Source organism: Argopecten irradians, chromosome 1, assembly GCF_041381155.1.
Source record: "Argopecten irradians isolate NY chromosome 1, Ai_NY, whole genome shotgun sequence".
NCBI lineage: Eukaryota > Metazoa > Mollusca > Bivalvia > Pectinida > Pectinidae > Argopecten > Argopecten irradians.
The window spans coordinates 26,256,884-26,277,099 of NC_091134.1; the positions used below are offsets into that span (position 1 = coordinate 26,256,884).

General features: G+C 35.5%; 1 protein-coding gene across 1 annotated transcript; it reads left to right on the plus strand.

The window, feature by feature from the left end:
- The first annotated feature begins 1,065 nt into the window (after nt 1-1,065).
- Nucleotides 1,066-19,127, plus strand: LOC138322171 (ATP-binding cassette sub-family F member 3-like). Its single transcript, XM_069266224.1, has 18 exons — nt 1,066-1,147; nt 1,832-1,976; nt 2,248-2,389; nt 3,491-3,582; nt 3,951-4,073; nt 4,441-4,545; nt 6,777-7,085; nt 7,341-7,397; nt 10,037-10,059; nt 10,970-11,025; nt 11,467-11,667; nt 13,117-13,193; nt 13,684-13,728; nt 14,672-14,801; nt 15,332-15,512; nt 16,605-16,737; nt 16,908-16,995; nt 17,482-19,127. Exons 1-18 carry the CDS (start codon nt 1,075-1,077, stop codon nt 17,632-17,634), a joined length of 2,133 nt encoding a protein of 710 aa, XP_069122325.1. The 5' UTR covers nt 1,066-1,074; the 3' UTR covers nt 17,635-19,127.
- Nucleotides 19,128-20,216: the final 1,089 nt, after the last annotated feature.

Sequence of the window (20,216 nt, forward strand, 5' to 3'; positions counted from 1 at the left end):
TAAATTGACTATGTACATACACTCTCAGTAATTTATATTCTTAGGGCTATTCTTAGGGCGGAGAGGGGTGATGAAACATATTCATTGTAATAAAAGCAGAAAATGTATACCCGATACATGTATATGCCGATTTCGGTCTATATTAAACAATTTTTCATAACCTCCTAGATCTATAACATCAGAAACATATATAACTTATATATATATATATATGTTTCTGATAACATGTACATAATACTCATAAAAAAATCAAAATAAAATATTGGATGGTTTAAAAGTATTAGAAACTACACCACACTCTGATAAAAAGCTATAGGCCATTAAACATGAATGATAACAAAGGTAACAATCTTTAGATAGTCTCAAACATTGTCGTTTTAAAACATAATTTGTGTTTTCAAGACAAACCATGTTCAGAATAATGACACTTCTCGTGGGAGCTTTCAATAATCTTTACATTGTGTCTGTCCCCCTTGAAAAACTGTCAACGAAAAAATGCAGATAAAAAGAATTTAGTTCTACTGGTAAGTCTAGTCATGGTTTTTCTCTTTTTGTTGTGACCCCCCCCCCCCCCCCCCCCCCCCCCCCAATATTCCGAATGAATTTTCCATGGGCCTTCCGAGAAGCTTAGTGGTTAAAACGATTTACCAGTTAAATGGAAGCAACCGATATAACGCGTTCGAAATACAACCTTCTATATTTGCCCTAGGTAAAAATATAATTGCATGATATCCTTTACATTAGTAATAGTTAACATGTACGTGTGTAACTATTGACCCGTTACTCATAGCATAGTCGCGAATCGTGTAAAAGCATCATAAATTGAAACGATTTGATTTTTTTTCATACATACCGAAGCGAACGCACCGGGACATGCGGTTACTCTTCAATAAAATTATATTTTAAAGATTATCTATCATTTTTGTTTACAAAGAACAGTAAGATAATATTATGCTTTTATTTCGTATATCATATAAAGTGTGATATTATGTGAAAGAATTATTGACGTTTGAAAAATCAATAATTATTTTTATCACTCGCTAAACTTTTGTTTAGAGAGTATAGTCTGACAGCATGGCGGCCTACGAAGCCATTCTGACTGAATGTTTCTCGTCTATCGACACAGAAATCGTCGATTATGTAAATGGTAAGACAATTTGGTATATTTACAGTGATAAATAATACATTTATTTACAAAGCAGCTCAGAATGATTAATAATTTTCATTCAGAGTGATCTTGAAATCCACCAATATCGTAACATAATTGATTGCACAACACACAGCTGATCGTCTGTAACCCATGATCATCGCGACCATTTCTGATCTTTTTTTTTGATGTCATTAATCTGGGAATAACTATGACTTTATGTTTAATGCGATGACATGACCAACATGTGCTTGGCATCATTAAACTTTATGTCAGTGGCAAAGTTTCTACAGCTTAATAAAATGGTCTACGTATACATTTACATGCAGACATAATAATGTTTTAAAGGTACATACATACCTGTATTTACCTAAACGAAAACATCTTTTAAGTTTTTAATGAAAATGAAAAACGAGTTTGAAAAATTGACGCCATTGTCTTATTTCTAATTACCATATGTTATTTGATTATCATTGCACCAGATATCGATGGCAAAACAGCTAAAATTGATCTGAATTATTAACTTAAATCACACAGGGCATCTTCGCTTGTTTGGTGTTGTAACATCAGCTTAGTCTATCAATATTGAATTTCTCATGTTACTATTGTTGTTATTATCGAATAGCTTCTCATCAAACTATAGCTAGATGATTACTTATATAAATACGTTGATTTCTTTTGTAGGCCTGCTTGAAGATGGACACGATGACATTGACACAGTTGATGATCTGTTTGAGGCTATTGGAATCATGCTACTACAGACAGACGAGAGTAAATCAGAGGATGACATCAAGGATATATGTGGGAGGCTGTTTAATATCATGAATGGGTATGGACAAAATGGTTTGTCTTGAATTGAAAACATCCATTTATATTTTAGAATGACAAGGTTTGAGATGATCTGAAGGTTGTAACATTTGCCACCATTATTGTTTGATGATCTATAGCTGTTTATCAGTGTTTGTTGTAGTTTCTGATACTTTTAATATATACCATCCAATATTTTATTTGATGAATAATGAATATTTCTGTTACCATTTAAATTTATTTTTTTAACCAAATTTGGGTCAGGATAAAGTTTTGCTTTGTGTGTTGTACAGATCAAGAGACAGTAATACACCAGATCAGTCTCACAAAAGGATGTTGACAGCACCAGTCCAAATGTCCCTATTAGGCGATGAAGAAGGAGAGTGTATGAACGAGGCCAACAGCATATGGCTTGCAAAGAAAGAAAATGCATCGGTACTTTATAATATCACCATTTTGCTTCCTTGTTCAGCAAATTAAATGATTTTATGTTGTGTAGATATATATCAGGATGGACTTTTTCACTACTTTGGAATGGGGTCTGTGTCTTGGGAATTTGTTTGGCAAACTCAAGATAGAGAAAAGATTAGTGCAGGAACGGTAACCGGATTGGATTAAGCGTACTGTGTACAATTTTGTAGCTGTTTAGTAATGTAACAGTCGTACATCGATGCCGTGAATTTGTCGTACTTTGTCTAGATTCCATAACAATTGTTCATATCTTTCATTAAACACTCATTTAACACAAAGAATTATTACTTTAAATTAGATTTATTTTGTTTGTTTTTAATAAAACCATGACGGTAAATTGAAATCGGTGTAAACACTTACATTGTCAAAGTAGGTCTATTTTCTACACATGGTTTCCTTTGCACACGGCATTTGCGCACATCACACTCACTGGAACGTTTGCATAGAAGACAACTATAAGCGTTTTAGTTTCCCATAACAATACTATTTTCGTAACACTTTTAATTTCATTACAAAATTGCGCTTCTGAAAGCATAAATACTTTATACTATAGGTGAAGACGATCGTTAGTACAGGAATTTCATTACTTTTAGGAGTATTTTTGCCATACAAAATGCATATGTCGGTTATCAGATAGCTAAGATGCTAACCGGATACAAGCTGAAACTGAACTGTGAACCAGTTATCCAGTTACCCATTCTAGCACTAGAAAAGATACCAAAAGATATGAACTAATCACAATAAGTAGGATTATTTCTTTCCACTTTTGCTTGTTTACATCTGTTAAGCAAATACACAAATATCTAAAGCTTTACATTACGAATGATTTGGCGAATTTCAAGGCTTGAATTGAGGAAAACAATTAAAACCTTTGCCATCAGCGAATGGACTGAATTATTGTCCCAAATCTTATAGAAAAAAGAAAAAAAATTCTATAGTTTTTGTTACCAGTATACTGAATTTATTGATAAGTTTTTAATTTCATCACCAACATGTATTATTTTTTTAATGTTTGTATAAATTCATGTGACCTAATTGGCGTTACTGATAAATTTCTATTTGTAGCAAGTTGATCCCAAAAAACTAGAAAAAGCAGAGGCAAAAATCCTGAAAAACAAAGATAGAAAAGGAACTACATTAAAACCAAAGTCCAATGGGTAAGGACTGGCATTTTTCTTACTTTATTAAGGCGAAGTAATATGTTTTATGACTTCTTTGCTCTGTTGTGGTAACTTAGTGATGAGACCAGTAGTGGGTACTTCAGTGGTGTTCCACTATATAGACAAGAATTTCGCTTTCATAGAGGACACAAAATGGAGATGCTGATACAGCTTGGAAAACTGAAGTCTGCCACGCATTTGGAACATGAATGCATGATGCCTACTAGGGAAGAGCATCCTTTAATTACCTTAGCTGTTCACAGGATTCTTTGAAAATGACATTATTTATAATCAAATGTTGCCATTTTCTAATTGAAATGACAAGATCTGGTTATTTTTCTATGATTATTATAATCCTATTACAGGGCACATGAAGAAGCTAGTGCTAGTCAACAGTTTAACAGAAAAGATGTGAAGTTCGATGCCTCGGGAGCAAACAGATCATACGACGTGAAAATCGACAACTTTGATATAGCGTTTGGTGAAAAGTAGGTGACATACTGGTATATCAGTATGGTATGAAAAGTAGCTGAAAATGTCAGAATTTTAGACATTGTTGGCAAAAGTCATAGAATGTGTTTCTATTAGTACCAATTTAATCCAGAATAACCTCAAAACTTAAAATCAGATAAACCTTCTTTATAATGTCAGGTCTTATCAGTGTTTTTCATACTGATCAATATTTCATTTACCCAAGACTTACACTCCATAATGTAAATTGCACTCATATGATACTTCAGCAATTATGTGCAGTGCACTGTATAAAGGTCATTTTACCCATGGCTTGATTTTATGCTTATACAACAACAAACATACAGCAGAGATAGGACTTTATTGTGTTCGCTTTGTTTGAAGGGTTCTTATTACGGGTGCATCTATACAGCTGTTAACTGGGAGAAGGTATGGTTTTGTTGGAAGAAATGGTCTGGGTAAAACAACGCTACTAAGAATGATATCCAAGTAAGTATACAAAGTTTGGTTTTCTTTTGTTCAATGATTGCAATTAACTTAATGAAATTTATGACATCTTAAATATGAATGGTCATTTTGTACATGGGTCAATCTTGAAACATTAAGGATTGTTATAGAAAGGATTTGCTATCCTAAAAATAACCACATACAAAAATCCCATCACATGCCACTCAGAAGAATATTTTCTACACACAAATGGACATGACAGGTAACACAGACGTATCCATTGACATGACAGGTAACACAGACGTATCCATTGACATGACGGGTAACACAGACGTATCCATTGACATGACAGGTAACACAGACGTATCCATTGACATGACGGGTAACACAGACATATCCATTGACATGACAGATAACACAGACGTATCCATTGACATGACGGGTAACACAGACGTATCCATTGACATGACGGGTAACACAGACGTATCCATTGACATGACGGGTAACACAGACGTATCCATTGACATGACGGGTAACACAGACGTATCCATTGACATGACGGGTAACACAGACGTATCCATTGACATGACAGGTAACACAGATGTATCCATTGACATGACAGGTAACACAGACGTATCCATTGACATGACGGGTAACACAGACGTATCCATTGACATGACGGGTAACACAGACGTATCCATTGACATGACGGGTAACACAGACGTATCCATTGACATGACAGGTAACACAGATGTATCCATTGACATGACAGGTAACACAGACGTATCCATTGACATGACGGGTAACACAGACGTATCAATTGACATGACGGGTAACACAGACGTATCCATTGACATGACAGGTAACACAGACGTATCCATTGACATGACAGGTGACACAGACGTATCCATTGACATGACAGGTAACACAGACGTATCCATTGACATGACAGGTGACACAGACGTATCCATTGACATGACGGGTAACACAGACGTATCCATTGACATGACAGGTAACACAGACGTATCCATTGACATGACGGGTAACACAGACGTATCCATTGACATGACAGGTAACACAGACCTATCCATTGACATGACAGGTAACACAGACGTATCCATTGACATGACGGGTAACACAGACGTATCCATTGACATTACGGGTAACACAGACGTATCCATTGACATGACAGGTAACACAGACGTATCCATTGACATGACGGGTAACACAGACGTATCCATTGACATGACAGGTAACACAGACCTATCCATTGACATGACAGGTGACACAGAAGTATCCATTGACATGACGGGTAACACAGACATATCTATTGTCATGACGGGTAACACAGACGTATCCATTGACATGACAGGTATTACAGACGTATCCATTGACATGACAGGTGACACAGACGTATCCATTGACATGACAGGTAACACAGATGTATCCATTGACATGACAGATAACACAGACGTATCCATTGACATGACAGGTGACACAGACGTATCCATTGACATGACGGGTAACACAGACGTATCCATTGACATGACAGGTATTACAGACGTATCCATTGACATGACAGGTAACACAGACATATCCATTGACATGACAGATAACACAGACGTATCCATTGACATGACAGGTAACACAGATGTATCCATTGACATGACAGGTAACACAGACATATCCATTGACATGACGGTTAACACAGACGTATCCATTGACATGACAGGTAACACAGAAGTATCCATTGACATGACAGGTAACACAGACGTATCCATTGACATGACAGATAACACAGACGTATCCATTTATAAGCTAATAATTAATTTTTCTTTGTTTTCATACCAAATCTGGCTTTCTGATTGGCCAATATTTTTTTTGCATACCACTATGAAAAAAAATCCAAGAATGGCGCGAAACCCCTACGTTATCGTGACGTCACCATAGAGACATTGACATTGCGTATTGATTGGGAAAAAGGAATCCCTTGAAAAACCACTATAATGTTACATTTAAACATACTTCATTTTATCAAATAGAGTATAAAATTAATTATAAGTATTTACGCTACGCAGATTCACACAGTTTGCAAACAATTTTTTTTTCATACCCCGATAAAATTAAAAATTAATGCTTAAATAGATGTAGGATTTAGAAATAATCAAATAGTGTATTATAAGATTTACCATGGTGAGAAATTTCTTGTTGACTGAAAGGTTCTTGTGCGACTGATAAACTACAAGTTTAAAAATTTAGCATTTGTCTTGCAGAAAAAGTTTAAAGATACCTTCCCATATATCGGTGTTACACGTAGAACAGGAAGTACATGGTGACGATACTATAGCTCTTCAGAGTGTACTAGAGTGTGATACTAAGAGAGAAGCCTTACTTCAGGAGGAAAAAGACATTTCAAATAAACTTTCTTCTAATAACACAAAAAGTGATGGTGATTTATCATCAAGACTTACGGAGATATATCATGAGTTAGAAGCGATGGATGCAGCCAAGGCGCCGTCTCGTGCTGGTGTCATTCTAGCTGGTCTAGGATTTACTCCCAAAATGCAGGCGGCCCCAACAAAGTATGTTTTCGGTTTGTACCAGTAAATAAATACTTTATCATTGATTGCCTATGTTTCCTAAAAAGCTGGAATATTAAATAATTTGACGTAATTAGTATTAATTGGTAAAACATTATAAATTATGGAATAGAGCTATAAGAGAGTATTTCTCCAGTAATTAATTGCTATTTACCAGTTATCGATAAATCACTAGACTGGATTTTACCTATATACTGTTGAATTTATTAATAAATAACTTATTGACTTTGATTACAGAGAATTCTCAGGAGGTTGGCGTATGAGATTAGCTTTGGCTAGGGCACTGTTTTCAAAGTAAGATCTGTTTTATAAATTAACGTATCAAATGTAACAATATGGAAACTTTCTATGATATCTATCTGTATGCAAGTCCAATATTCAATATTTTATATTAAAAACTTTGCTTATAAGCTCAGTACATATATATGTACAATGTAACTGAACCTTCTCAAAACAGATCACCTCTTGAAACCGAACACAGATGTCATGTACGGAATTAATTTCTCTTTATTGATAGTTAATAAAACTTCCCAAAACCGATCCCTCCCAATTCCGATAACCGGACCGATTTTGAGATCAGAATAGTCAAGTGTAATTGAAATATACTTCTGAAAGCTGGCCTTACCTGAGCAATGCCGATAGCTTGCATTGACCAACCACGAAATACACACGTTCCTGTGTCAGTAGTTGTCGAATGCATGTCCTTGGTCATGTCTACAGGTGTGAAGGCTATATGTATGAACACAGTAATTATACCAGATCTGGGGGTGTAAATATTTGATCATGTCTATTGTTTAGATATTTGACGAAGGTGGACCACGTGCACACGGTTTGTTTACTGTAAAGAGAAAATTTTGTATTCAATTTTGAGAGCATCACACAAGTTATTCATTTAGTTGTCGAATAAAGTAAATTCTATGTATGAAGAAGCCGAAGCCGTATATTGTTAGGTCATCTGACCCGAAGGGTCAGGATGACCTATAGTCATCATGTTTCGTCCGTCGTCGTCCGCCGTGCGCCGTGCGCCGTCCGCCGTCCGCCGTCCGCCGTGCGCCGTGCGTTAACTTTTCACATTTTGAACTTCTTCTCAAGTTCTACCAGTGCGATTAGGCTGAAACTTGCGTGAAATGATCCTGACATGGTCCCGACAAAGTGTTGTTATTTTTCGGGTCGATCCGAAATCCAAGATGGCCGCCACAGCCGCCATCTTGAAAACACATTTTGAACTTCTTCTCAAGTTCTACCGGTGCGATTTGGCTGAAACTTGCATGAAATGATCCTGACATGGTCCCGACAAAGTGTTGTTATTTTTCGGGTCAATCCGAAATCCAAGATGGCTGCCACAGCCGCCATCTTGAAAACACATTTTGAACTTCTTCTCAAGTTCTACTGGTGCGATTTGGCTGAAACTTGCATGAAATGATCCTGACATGGTCCCGACAAAGTGTTGTTATTTTTCGGGTCGATCCGAAATCCAAGATGGCCGCCACAGCCGCCATCTTGAAAACACATTTTGAACTTCTTCTCAGTTCTACCGGTGCGATTTGGCTGAAACTTGCATGAAATGATCCTGACATGGTCCCGACAAAGTGTTGTTATTTTTTTCGGGTCGATCCGAAATCCAAGATGGCCGCCACAGCCGCCATCTTGAAAACACATTTTGAACTTCTTCTCAAGTTCTACCGGTGCGATTTGGCTGAAACTTGCGTGAAATGATCCTGACATGGTCCCGACAAAGTGTTGTTATTTTTCGGGTCGATCCGAAATCCAAGATGGCCGCCACAGCCGCCATCTTGAAAACACATTTTGAACTTCTTCTTAAGTTCTACTGGTGCGATTTGGCTGAAACTTGCATGAAATGATCCTGACATGGTCCCAACAAAGTGTTGTTATTTTTCGGGTCGATCCGAAATCCAAGATGGCCGCCACAGCCGCCATCTTGAAAACACATTTTGAACTTCTTCTCAAGTTCTACCGGTGCGATTTGGCTGAAACTTGCATGAAATGATCCTGACATGGTCCCGACAAAGTGTTGTTATTTTTCGGGTCGATCCGAAATCCAAGATGGCCGCCACAGCCGCCATCTTGAAAACACATTTTGAACTTCTTCTCCAGTTCTACCGGTGCGATTTGGCTGAAACTTGCATGAAATGATCCTGACATGGTCCCGACAAAGTGTTGTTATTTTTCGGGTTGATCCAAAATCCAAGATGGCCGCCACAGCCGCCATCTTGAAAACACATTTTGAACTTCTTCTCAAGTTCTGCCGGTGCGATTTGGCTGAAACTTGCATGAAATGATCCTGATATGGTCCAGACAAAGTATTGTTACATCTAGATCTGGTTGATCCCAAATCGAAGATGACTACCATGACACTATATATATCTAATTAATTTCCTATATGTTAAGGCCCTTGGGCCTCTTGTTTGAAATAAAATTTGTTGAAAGAAATTGAAAATGATCCTGACATGGTCCTGACAAAGGGACACCATATATAATTAATTTTACTATGGCCAAGGTAGTCAGATGACCGTTAAGGCCCTTTGGGCCTCTTGTTTAAGAAAATGACCATGTCATTTAATGACCGGCATTGACTGATCATTGTGTAATTTTACCATATTTAATTTGATTCTTTACGTAACCGGAAGCGAATGGCCGTATGTAGGTTAGTGCAGACGAGAACATCCGCAAGAGCATTCACGCAACTAACTACGTTTATAAGCGGTAACAAAGTTAAAATTGTTGTAATCCATTCCATTCAAACATATGATTCTCGCTTTTGTGATAACATTCACATTAACAATTAATATCGGTCATTTATAACATACATTAGGCATACAGAAACATGTATAGTTTACAGTATAGTGTAGAAAACAACTTTTGATTGGTATATATTGTTATACTAATGCCCTTTTTTACTTATATTTTATTAGGCCAGACTTGCTGTTACTTGATGGTAAGTAAGAGGAGTTGAAGGTAGAGTACTTTGTTATGATATGTGTTCTGGTTGACACGAAGAGTTTTTATAATCATGTACATCTGTGGTATCAATATAATTTTCACTTCATTGTAGCACTAGTCATATAAAAATGATACAGTAAAAATTTCTTAAGACAAATCTGCTTGATACTCTGTTTATTATGAAGCAAATTCAAATCCCCGGTTTTGGCTCCTCTTTATTTATACTTCGTTGAGAAATGTATAACCAATTATCTTTTTAATACGAAGTGATTTTGTGATCCTGTCAAGTAAATATTTGCTCTTTAACAAATTATTTCGGAATTTTGGTTTGAAGCTGCTAGATGTAGCCTTGTTTTAAAATAAAACTTGGTACCCAAAAAGGGGAATTGATTATTAGAAAATCAAATACGAACAAACAAGTACATAATTAATTGTCGATAATGGAAATATGTCATAGAAGACATTGCTGCCAACTTTGGAATTATTGAGTGAGCTTAATAACAATGTTGATTTGGGGTGCAATCAGTCTATGACTTTAACTAACTTATAGTTTCAGAAACTCTATAGCAAATTTCTGTAATAACAAAAAATTTCTGCAGGTCCCATGGTATTCGTTATAGCAAAGTTTTACTGTACTATCATGTTTGCTTGTGTTCACACCATTTTATTCCCTTGCTATGAAGTGGAGAGATAATGTTACCCATGTCCATCCCGTGGTGTTCTGTTGCATTCATTGCATTCCTTGGAATCCTGTCATACTTCACTTTGATATATGGTGGCGGCAACAATGATGTTTTGTAGAAAAATCTACTTAGTTTAATTAATTAGCTCTTATAGATTGGGTAGTGGTATTCTGAAGCATGTATATCTTTACTTACCTGGAATATGTATCTTTAACCTTACAGAACCTACAAACATGTTGGATATGAAGGCAATCATATGGCTGGAAAATTATTTACAGGTGATTATAGTGTAAACATATAAACAATACTTCTGATTAAGTTACATATTTTATACATTTATACTTCATTGTACATAATGCTTCACTCGGTATTTATGTGAAGAAAAACATAATCGAAACATCAAAGATAAAATCAAATTTACAACTTGTGTCTTTAATTCCATTCACACATTTATTTTATTCATAACATAATGTTCATTATGTGTGTTAAATCAGTTTTATTTTATCAGTCAACTCTGATTCAGATAATGAATTGGACAAGCCTTTAAGATGCATTTTGATTTAAAAGGGAAGTTTGTTATCAAAATAACATTTCATTTTTCTTATCAAAGCTAATTTACAGTAAAATGTAAATATGAATGGTTGGTAGTACCCATCTAACTTCAGTACATTAGTGTATGACGGTATGATTCAGAATATGAGCATTGCTTGTGATTCCAGACCTGGCCCACCACCATACTTGTTGTATCTCACGACCGACAGTTCCTCAATGCTGTAGCTACAGATATATTGTCACTACACAATCAAAAGATAGACACCTACAGAGGCAACTACGAAGCCTTCCACAAAACGCGTGAAGAACGACTACTTGCCCAACAAAGAGAGTATGAGGCTCAGCAGCAGTACCGTGACCATATACAGGTTAGGACCATTCTCACAAACTTAATATCAAGAAAAAAAATTGATATAATCTTTCATCCTGTATTAGGTAGCACTGGGGAATCTTGGTGTAGAATTTGTATGTTGTCAAGTGTTTACCATAAGATTAGTGTACTCAGTATTACAGTATGAAAGATACTTATTATCCCCCACTTTCTCCGAGACTTGGACTATTAATTTGAGTTTGTCCGTCTGTCTGTCTGTCTATCACACTTTGTTTCCGTGCAATAACAAATGAAAACCAATTTCCTTTAAACTTTGTTACAAGGTTAAATGCCTTAAGGGCTCATGGACCTTATTTAGCGGAGTTATGGCCCTTTGAATTACTAAAAATGTCATTTTCTGCCATTTCCGTGCAATAAGTGTAACAAATGTAAACAGATTTGCTTCAGACTTAGTAACAAGATTAAATGCCTTAAGGACTTGGCCAAATTTGATCGCGTCTTTCAACGGACCTTATTTAGCGGAGTAATGGCCCTTTGCTTAAATAAAAAAAGTCAGTTTCTGCCACTTCCGTACAATAACTGTAATATAAATATTAACCTATTTTCTTCAAACTTGGTAATAAGGTTTAATGCCTTAAGTGCCTGGCCAGGTTCGATCAACAATTTCAGCGGATGTTATTTATCAGAGTTACGACCCTTTAATTTACTACGAATGTCTTTTTTCTGCAGTTTCTATGTAATAACTAACAAATGTTAAAAAAAATATTGTTAAAACTTGGTAACAAAGTAAAATGACTTTAGGGCTTAGCCAAGTTTGATCGCCACTTTTGGTAGATTTTAATTAGCAGAGTTATGGCCCTTTGATTTAATTTTTTTTTTAAAGTCATTTTCTACCACTTCGTACAATAACTGTAATAAATATTAACCGATTTTCTTCAAACTTGGAAACAAAGTTAAATGTCTTAAGGGCTTTGCCAACTTCGATCACCACTTGCGACGGACCTTATTTAGCAGAGTTATGGCTCTTTGATTTAGTAAAAACAAAGTCATTTTCTGTCATTTCCCTGCAATAACTCTAATAAGTATTAACCAATTTTCTTTAAACTTGGTAACAAGATTAAATGCCTTAAGGGCTAGGCCAAGTTTGATTGCCACTTTTGGCGGACATTATGTAGTGGAGTTATGGCCCTTTGATGTACTAAAAACGTCATTTTCTGCCATTTCCTGTGCAATTATTGTAACAAATGTAAACCGATTTTCTTAAAAGTTAGTATAGAAGTTAAGAGCTCAGCCAATTTTAGTAGTCACTTTCAGTGGACATTATTTTACACATCTTACTTCTGAATAAGACTTTAATTTATTATAAAAATGTTTACCTACAATATGTCCTGAAAATTCACGAATTTGCTTTTTTTGATATGTTTCATGATTTGAATAAGGTTTAAAAGCAGATGTCACCAACAGAATTATACTTTGTCCATTTCAGGTTTTCATTGATAAGTTTAGATACAATGCCAAGCGTGCTTCACAAGTCCAGAGTAAATTAAAGATATTGGAAAAATTGTAAGTATGATAATTATTGATGTTTGCTTGCAATTCATTCTACTTTCATTTTGGTGTCAGATTTTGTTCTGGAGTTACCTCCCTTCTATTTACCATTCAGCAATTATTGAATCCCCTTCTACCCGAAACAAATAATCTTTGTAACCATATGCACAGCCAACTCCTATACCATGGCCACTTCAAAACTTTAATGCTTCCTCTTTGAATCATGTGCAGTGCCCTTCAAACTTTCTTGATTGGTCTTAGCATCTGGATACATATTTGATCATATTTCCAAAAGTCAATATGTGCCACTTTTGAACCTCATTTGCACCCAAAACACCCACATTTTATCATCTTATAATTACTGCTAGAATATCTTCACATGCATTTAAAATCTGTCGCAATATAAGCATCGACTCTTATGAAACTGTGTACCTAATGAATGTTGTTACCGATAGTTTAGCTCTGCAAACCAGGCAAATAAAAAGTTCTTTATTTAAAATTCCAGACCAAAACTTGTACCTGTGGAAAAAGAATCTAAAGTCCAGTTCAAGTAAGTAAAAAATCATTTGTTTTTTGTCAGAATGTGTGTATGTTGTTTGTGATACTGTATTACAGTTATCCCTCTAAAATTGTATTCCAATTAGGACTGTAACAATATATCAGTAATCATAGAGGTTAGAGGTAACAGACTAACAGTCATGATAAAATGTCGTTTTTCTATGTGTTTATTGTATATAAAAAAACAAACACAGACATTGACACATTGTTCTCGATCATGATTGTCAGTATGTTTGAATAGCTACTGATGCTAGTTGGTATAGGAAGTAACTCTAAACCAACGCTGCACTAGATGTATGGCATGGTGCTCAATTTCGAATATAATTCTGAATGCAATACAAGGTACTATCATACAAATGCAATACCATTGCAATAGTTAAATTGTAGGCAATAGTAGTGTTTATTTCTAAAAAAAAAAAAATTAGGTTTGTATTAATGGTTATCACTCAATATTCTAATACGGAACTGAAATTAATAAAAAATGGTTTATCTTTCTTGATGCAAACTCTGATAGTTCAAATATTCAATTCTCAAGTATGTTTGTTACCGTTTTATCACATCCCACGTAAATTTGCATAAATTTAGTGCGTATTTGATTTGATTTTCCAATAGTTCATAACACATTTTGCCTGAGCTTTGCAGGCAATCTTCAAATTATGCACGTGCTAGCCATAAATAGCTAGCATCTATTTTAAAGATAGAATAGCCATTTTGACAGTGATAGTTGACATTGCCATGCCGATTTTGGTAACTCAACATCACAATGCCTATGTTCATGTTTTGAACGTCATTAATTGCCTGATAGACTTCACTTTGGCTCGGTTATTAGTTTATTTAGTGATAGTGCCAAGTAAATGTTACTATTTACATGATGATTATATTTGATGCACACACGGATAACAGAATCTAATTAAGCTATTTGTTCCCTTTTTTAGATTTCCTGAATGTGAAACATTATCTCCGCCTATTCTGATGCTTGATGAAGTGAATTTCTACTATTCAAAGGACAAAGTTATATTCAAAAATATATGCCTTAACGCCAACATGGACTCCAGAATTTGTATAGTAAGTGCCTTGTTTATACTTTTACATTAACTTTTACACCCTAAAAACTGTTGTTTCTAAAGAAACTGATGTGCAATGAAATGATCATCTGACTGCACAGTGGTTTGTTGTACTATTAACAGCCAGAGTCATTTAATGATATTACAGATTAATTTGTTTGTTTTAAGCTCTGGAGTACCTACCGATCATTCAATAAAATTGACAAAATTTAATGTTGAAATGCTAAATATTAAAATGTAAAAAATAAAAAAAATCCTAACTGAGTTTTATCGCAAAATGTGAATGGATTGTACCTGTTTACACATTTGTATTATAATTATTGTTAATAATGAAACTGACAAAGTTATGTCAGGAATACTTATTTAATGTCTAATCAATATTTTCATATGATTGATGGTTCTTTTTGTCAGAATTCTGAACTTAATTTAATTGATATGCTTCTATCCAACTGTAGATTATGAATTATACATTATGTAGTTGTCTGAATATGAAATAATAACTTAATATCAATAAATCCTATGTGTATCTAGGTGGGTGAGAACGGTGCTGGTAAGACAACATTATTGAAGATCTTGTTAGGGAACCTCGACCCGGTCAGTGGGGTACGGCACAGTCATCGTAATCTTTCTATTGGCTACTTCAGCCAACACCATGTGGACCAGTTAGCCATGAATCTGTCCTCGCTGGAACTGATGGCCGAACGCTTCCCAGGTATGGCTGCTTTCATGGGCCTTTGAGGTCTATGGTAAACAGACGTAGGGTGATAATAAAATTGTGGAGGTTTTAAGAATTCTAAGAAAAAGTAGGCTAACTATATTGTATTAACCTGAAAATTACAAAACAAATCATAAAATTGTAATTCAGATTTAGTTGATAGGACAAATTACATTACATCAGTATAGTATTCTGACACCAGGCTATAGTTCTTATTGATATTGATGTTTCAAATTTTTAGCCCACCATCATCAGATGGTGGGCTATTCAAATTGCTGTGCGTCCGGCGTCCGTCATCCAGCGTCCGGCGTCCATTCGTAAACAATGCTTGTTATCACTATTTCTTAAAACCTACTGTAGGGATTTTGTTCAAACTTCACATGGTGGGTCCCCTTGGTCCATAGTCGTGCCATACAGATTTTGTGGCTGATCGGAAAACCAAGATGGCCGCCAGGCAGCCATCTTTGATTTTGGCAGTTGAAGTTTGTTATCTTGTTCAAACTTCACATTGAAGGTACCCTTGGTCCCTAGTTGTGCCATACAGATTTTGAGGCTGATCAGAAAAACAAGATGGCTGCCTATCTTAGATTTTGGCAGTTGAAGTTTGTTATCGCTATTTCTTTAAAACTGCTAAAGGGATTTTGTTTAAACTTCACATGGAGGATTCCATTGGTCCCTAGTTGTGCCATATAGATTTTGAGGCTGATCGGAAAAACAAGATGGCCTTCATCTGACGTCTGAAGCTGCATCAAAGAAATAACCCTTCGGAAATGAGAGTCAACAGTCAGCAAAATAACGTCCGATAAAAATACGGCTGATCAGTCGACTCTCATGTTATGGGAGTAGCCGTCGTCCTAAATACCGCATGGTAGTTGACTATCACTATGTCAGAAGGCAAAACAGCAAAATGAATCTCAACTGTTATATTGCGCAGGAAATCTTGCATACTTTTGTTGTAACCTCATCTTAGGCCATCGATAGATATTTTCTTATGCTATTAACGTTTTTTAGAAACCTTTAAAGTTTGCTCCGGAAAAGTAGTGGCCTTTAAAGAATTACATATATAAAATATGATCCATTTATTACAAGGTATGAACTCAGAGGTATACAGAGGGAAGCTGGGAATGTATGGTGTTAGCGGAGATCTTGCCCTACGACCTGTGTCCAGTCTCTCAGGAGGTCAGAAGTCAAGAGTTGCGTTTGCTCTGCTGGGAATGAAAAAGTGAGTTTTGAATATAAACAAAAAATCACCAATTTTGTTGACGATCTTTATTTATTATGTAGAGTAAGTGATTTTCCGTCCTTGTCACTGCTTATTATTTCTTACAATTTTGTATCACATATGTCATGTTTTAGATAAAATACTTACTAATACATAACATTATTTTGCAGCCCGAATTTCTTCATCCTTGACGAGCCTACTAATCACCTGGACATGGAGACAATAGAGGCCCTGGGTACAGCGCTCGGTAAATTCCAGGTGTGTTTTCACTTCATCATACTAAGGTTTAATCTGGAAAGCCTGTTTCTCTCATACCTTCGGGTGTGTTGTAATACTGAGTGGGACAATACACGCATGTCGCCTGATGCTGTATTACATTGCTAATCTAAAATTTATTTAAGAAACTAGGCTGCTTTACTATAACAGATGCCATCAATGGTATTTGCATTGAAAATATCTTCCAATATTTATGTGTGGAATATTGACTTGCAGTTGCGGTTTTCTTTAAACTTATGAAAATAATTGCAATAAAATGTGGAGGTATGAGAGAAAAATGTTCTTTCATATGTGGATATGAAAGAGTCTTATAAGCATTACCTTAAGATGAAATAGACTTAATGAATAATTTTGTCGGCTGGCTACACTAAGAACTCTTCCAATGCTCAGGCTATTTTTTATGCAATTTTAAAAAAACCACAAACGGTTATAATAATAAAATCTCATTGCACTTCTTTTCCTTCTCAGGGTGGTGTTGTTCTTGTTTCTCACGACGAACGTCTAATACGCATGCTGTGCAAGGAACTATGGGTAGTGAGAAATGGTGGCGTAGAGACACTAGAAGGTGGCATTGATGAATACAAACATATAGTGGAGAAGGAGTTGGAGCTGAACTGTTGATGATTACATATAGAATAACTACCCTATTTATACCCCTTCAACAGACTATGTATGTTGTCTGGGTAGAAATTGTGTTCGCTCATAGTTCTGCCCCAAAGGAATCCAAACAGATTGTGGAAAAAAATAAATTATCTCTATACAAGTTTATCTATTTTATACCTAGTAACCAAATAGTTGAAGTTTTGCATAACTTTTCAAAGACAAGGTTATCAAATAATTTTCATGGACAATGTCATAACAGTTTTGAAATTCTGTCATAGGACAGAATACCTGGTAGCTGGTAAATTCAGGGAAGTCTGTCCAAAGCAGAAAGTTATATGATCTTATATTTAATGCTGCTTTGCTTGAACACAGGTGATCTGCTTATGAAATATTGGAAAAACAACATTAACTCATTACTTGATGTCATCCTATATATATTGATGAAAACTTATAAAACTGGTGCACTTTACCTGGATTGGTGCAATGTAATAGCTGAGAAATGGTTCACTGACTGTAATCTGTATGAGTGTTTGATCTAGAAAATATATACCAAAAGTACACTTTGTTAGTGGCATCATGCAATGCTTTGTTGATGACATTAGATGGGAAGCTAGTGGTAAAATATCTGACACCTTTACCACTCAACTATCACACCCAAGAGGTAGGAAGCTAGTGGTAGAATGTACAAAATCTGTACTACAAGCACCTGATAATTCACTTCACATTCTACCTCTAGCTTCCCAACTCTTGGGTGTGATAGTTGAGTGGATAAGGTGTTGGACATTCTACCACTAGCTTCTCGATAGAACTGGTTGTGGATCCAGGCGAATCTGTGAGGCCTCACTAAGAATACCTGTATAAATCGTAAAGGAGTGTGTCCAACATGACGGTACTTTTCAAAAAACCGATGATTAAAACATCAATTATTGTTTCATGTTGTTACTTTTACTGAACCCAAACAGTAGTGAAGGTTTAAGTAAAAACTTGACAGGTTTACTTTTTCATCTAAATTAATGTCTAAATAAATTAAATCTAATGTCTAATAAAATACCTCAATTTTGCTTCAACACATAAAGGGCAATAATAATTTAATTTAATGGGAGGTAATGTATAAATTCAGGGTCTGTAAGATCTGATTCAGATATTGCAGACTGTTGATATTGTTCTGAATTGTTTTAAATTCATAATACACATTGCAGGTATGTATTATAATATTGAATGCCTTTTGAAGTCAGTTATTGTATATGTGAAGATATCTGTAGGAGAGTGAAGTGCTTTTAAATGTTGTGAATGGTTGTGTGAGATGTGTATGTCTGAAGATTGACGGCGTAGTGACTGTGGTAACTAAGAATTTATTGATGGAAGTCTTTGTGATTTAGAGAGGAAATTGAGAAGAGGAATGGAGTGAGTATTGTAGAGATACCTCTGTATGGTGAAAGTTTATTTCATAAGATGTAGTTTATTTAAGCCATGCCACTGGAAAGAAACAGTAAAGTCAGTGAAAATGAAAATTGGTTTTTTTTGTGTCCTTTTTATAAGCTTATGTCTATGAACATCTTTTGTTTTTGAGAACACATGTTATTGATTTCTGAGACAGTAAATTATATAATGTGTAGCCTGTATATAATTTCATCACAAAAACAAAATAAAGACTTTATATCTTTATACTCTTAGTAAAAAACATTGTTATATAAAGTTGTGTTAGTTGGCAAAAAATTATTTGGTTAGAAAACATCAAGAAAGTAACGAAGGGAAATTTTTCAAGCTTCATACATAGTTTGTAGTTGAAGTTTGAAAAGCAGAGAAAAAATCCCTCTTTCCACTGTTGGACGTATATTATTCTTTGGTGGGTACCAAGATCCCTCTGAGATCTCTTGTAGTCTTTGTGGTGTATAGTTTGTCTTACCGGAGAGGGCAGTATCTCCATCAGGCATGTTGATTTCAAATAAATGAAACTTTATGACTTATCCATTATCGTTTCAGTATCAATGTAAGGAGTTAAGGTAGCCAGTAATGTGACTAGTCATCCATAATTTTTTCTCTTTTGTATTTTTCATCAATTGTGAGTTATTCATTTTCCATTGTTACACCAGTTTGGATTTTCATTTTCTGTAATAGTGTGTAAGCTTACATCTCCACTGTTTATCTTAGAGCATCTATGCTGAGTGCTAAGCAGAAGCAGAAACTAGTAAACTACCAAAACTACAACGTTTATAGACTTTGATGTGTCTCGGCGAGGCGTCCTGGATAGTCCAGGGGTTCCTTTCATTTACGATCTCTACACCCCTGGACTATCTCATAGTAAAACTGGAGGCAACAGAACAGATAATTCAGTCCTTTTATGTACATCAAAAGAGCCGTATAACGGTACACTGTGGTTGATTGTGTGGCTTTGATGTTAGGCGTCGCTCTCTCTGTAGTCTTCAAATGAAATCTGTGCTAGCCTGTGATTAGTCAAATGCTTTCCGCTGAGCTGTCTTCAATTTCACTGAGATAGTCCAGGGGTGTAGAGATCGTAAGTGATCGAAACCCCTGGAGTATCGAGGATGATATTAGAGTTAAGGCCATGTAAGTTATCCGGGTAAGCCCAATGATGAACC